Raw genomic sequence first — 1,561 nt, 5'->3', positions numbered from 1 at the left:
AAAAAAAAAAAAAAAGAAAAAGAAGTGTTTATCTAGTAATGCTAAAATGACATATTCTTAAAATGTATCATTCTCTTCAGTGAAGACAGTATAATTACAGAAAAAAATCATGATATCTAAACAATATGTATGTTTCAACTTTTTAATCATAAATTGAATATTAGAAGAATCCGAAGCCTGAGGAAATCCTTTAGGAAAGGGAGGAAACAAAACATAATGTTGTCACACTATACATTTTAAAAATTATTTTCTTTTGTTGAAACAATTTAAATTTTAGGAATAAAATTCTAGCCACAAGAGCTTAATAGGCACAGGATCCACGTTATTCTCAAACTTATTTCCCATTAGAAGAATTCCTGAAACAAGGCTGGGCACAGTGATTCATGCCTGTAAACCTGACACTTTGGGAGGCTGAGGCAAGTCAATCACCTGAGGCCAGGAGTTCAAGACCAGCTTGGCCAATGTGGCAAAACTCCATCTTGTACTAAAAATACAAAAATTAGCTGGGAGTGGTGGCACACATCTGTAATACCAGCTACTTGGGAGGCTAAGGCCCAAGAATTACTTGAACCCGGGAGGCAGAGGTAGCAGTGAGCTGAGATCACGCCACTGCACTCCAGTCTGGGCAACAGAGAGAGACTTGGTATCAGAAAAAAAAAAAAAGAAGAAGAAGAATTTCTGAAAAAAATCCTCATTTCTTTCTATTGTAAAGATTTATTACTAATCCCAAAAACCTGACTCATGAGAGGTTTTACATTGTCAGAAAATAGCACAGGAATTTTTAGGAACTGAAAGACAATGAAGTGATTTGCACATAAATACTTGCTAATAGAATGATTCATCCAGAAAGTAGTTTGAAGAGATAAAATACTTGGGAAAAGAAATCAAAAGATGAGAAAACAAATCTCATAAAAATCAAATGATAATACAATTCCGAAAAGAAAATGGGAATTATCCACCTAATCTTTGGCCCACAAAAAAATCTATATGAATTTACATCTTTAAGAATCACTTAAAAAGGGAGGGAAAACCACATGCAAAATTTAGAGGACATTAATATTTACCAGCAATTCTAGGAGAAATTCTTTATCAAAAGTTGTGTCTTCATTTTTAGGAAGAGTTGGCAACAAGCAGAGGTATGATGCCACCTGGTGGAGCGTGTTTGAACTGCAGAATAGATAACAATATTTTATTCATAGTAACTTCACTTTTGAAACATGTATTTTTACAAATAGCTTTAAAAAACAAATATAATACTATGACATGGGCAGCAAATATCAAAAATCAGCAATGAAAATTAAGGCTTTGGTGCAGGGTTCTCAAAATATTTTCTGCAAACCTTTTATTGTACCCAAGATCCTTCTGGGCAGTCACCAAGAACACTTCTAAGTATTAATGCTGGCCAGGCGCGGTGGCTCACGCCTATAATCCCAGTGCTTTGGGAGGCCAAGGCGGGCGCATCATGGGGTCAGGAGATGGAGACCATCCTGGCTAACATGGTGAAATCCCGTCTCTACTAAAAATACAAAAAATTAGCCAGGCGTGGTGGCGGGCGCCTGTA

At 36.2% G+C, this 1,561-nt stretch overlaps 1 protein-coding gene across 1 annotated transcript in view; it reads right to left on the bottom strand.

The window, feature by feature from the left end:
* The window catches only part of AQR (aquarius intron-binding spliceosomal factor), a 123,279-nt gene that overhangs the window by 69,871 nt on the left and 51,847 nt on the right, over positions 1 to 1,561 (bottom strand). The window contains exon 15 of the mRNA XM_011932722.1: positions 1,065 to 1,167. Coding sequence (XP_011788112.1) covers positions 1,065 to 1,167 — 103 coding nt within the window. The remainder of the gene's footprint in view (positions 1 to 1,064; positions 1,168 to 1,561) is intronic.

This window comes from Colobus angolensis, unplaced genomic scaffold (assembly GCF_000951035.1).
Source record: "Colobus angolensis palliatus isolate OR3802 unplaced genomic scaffold, Cang.pa_1.0 Scaffold97, whole genome shotgun sequence".
Taxonomy (NCBI): domain Eukaryota; kingdom Metazoa; phylum Chordata; class Mammalia; order Primates; family Cercopithecidae; genus Colobus; species Colobus angolensis.
Note: the sequence above shows the minus strand (reverse complement) of the source record. Positions and strands in the feature narration are given on the sequence as shown.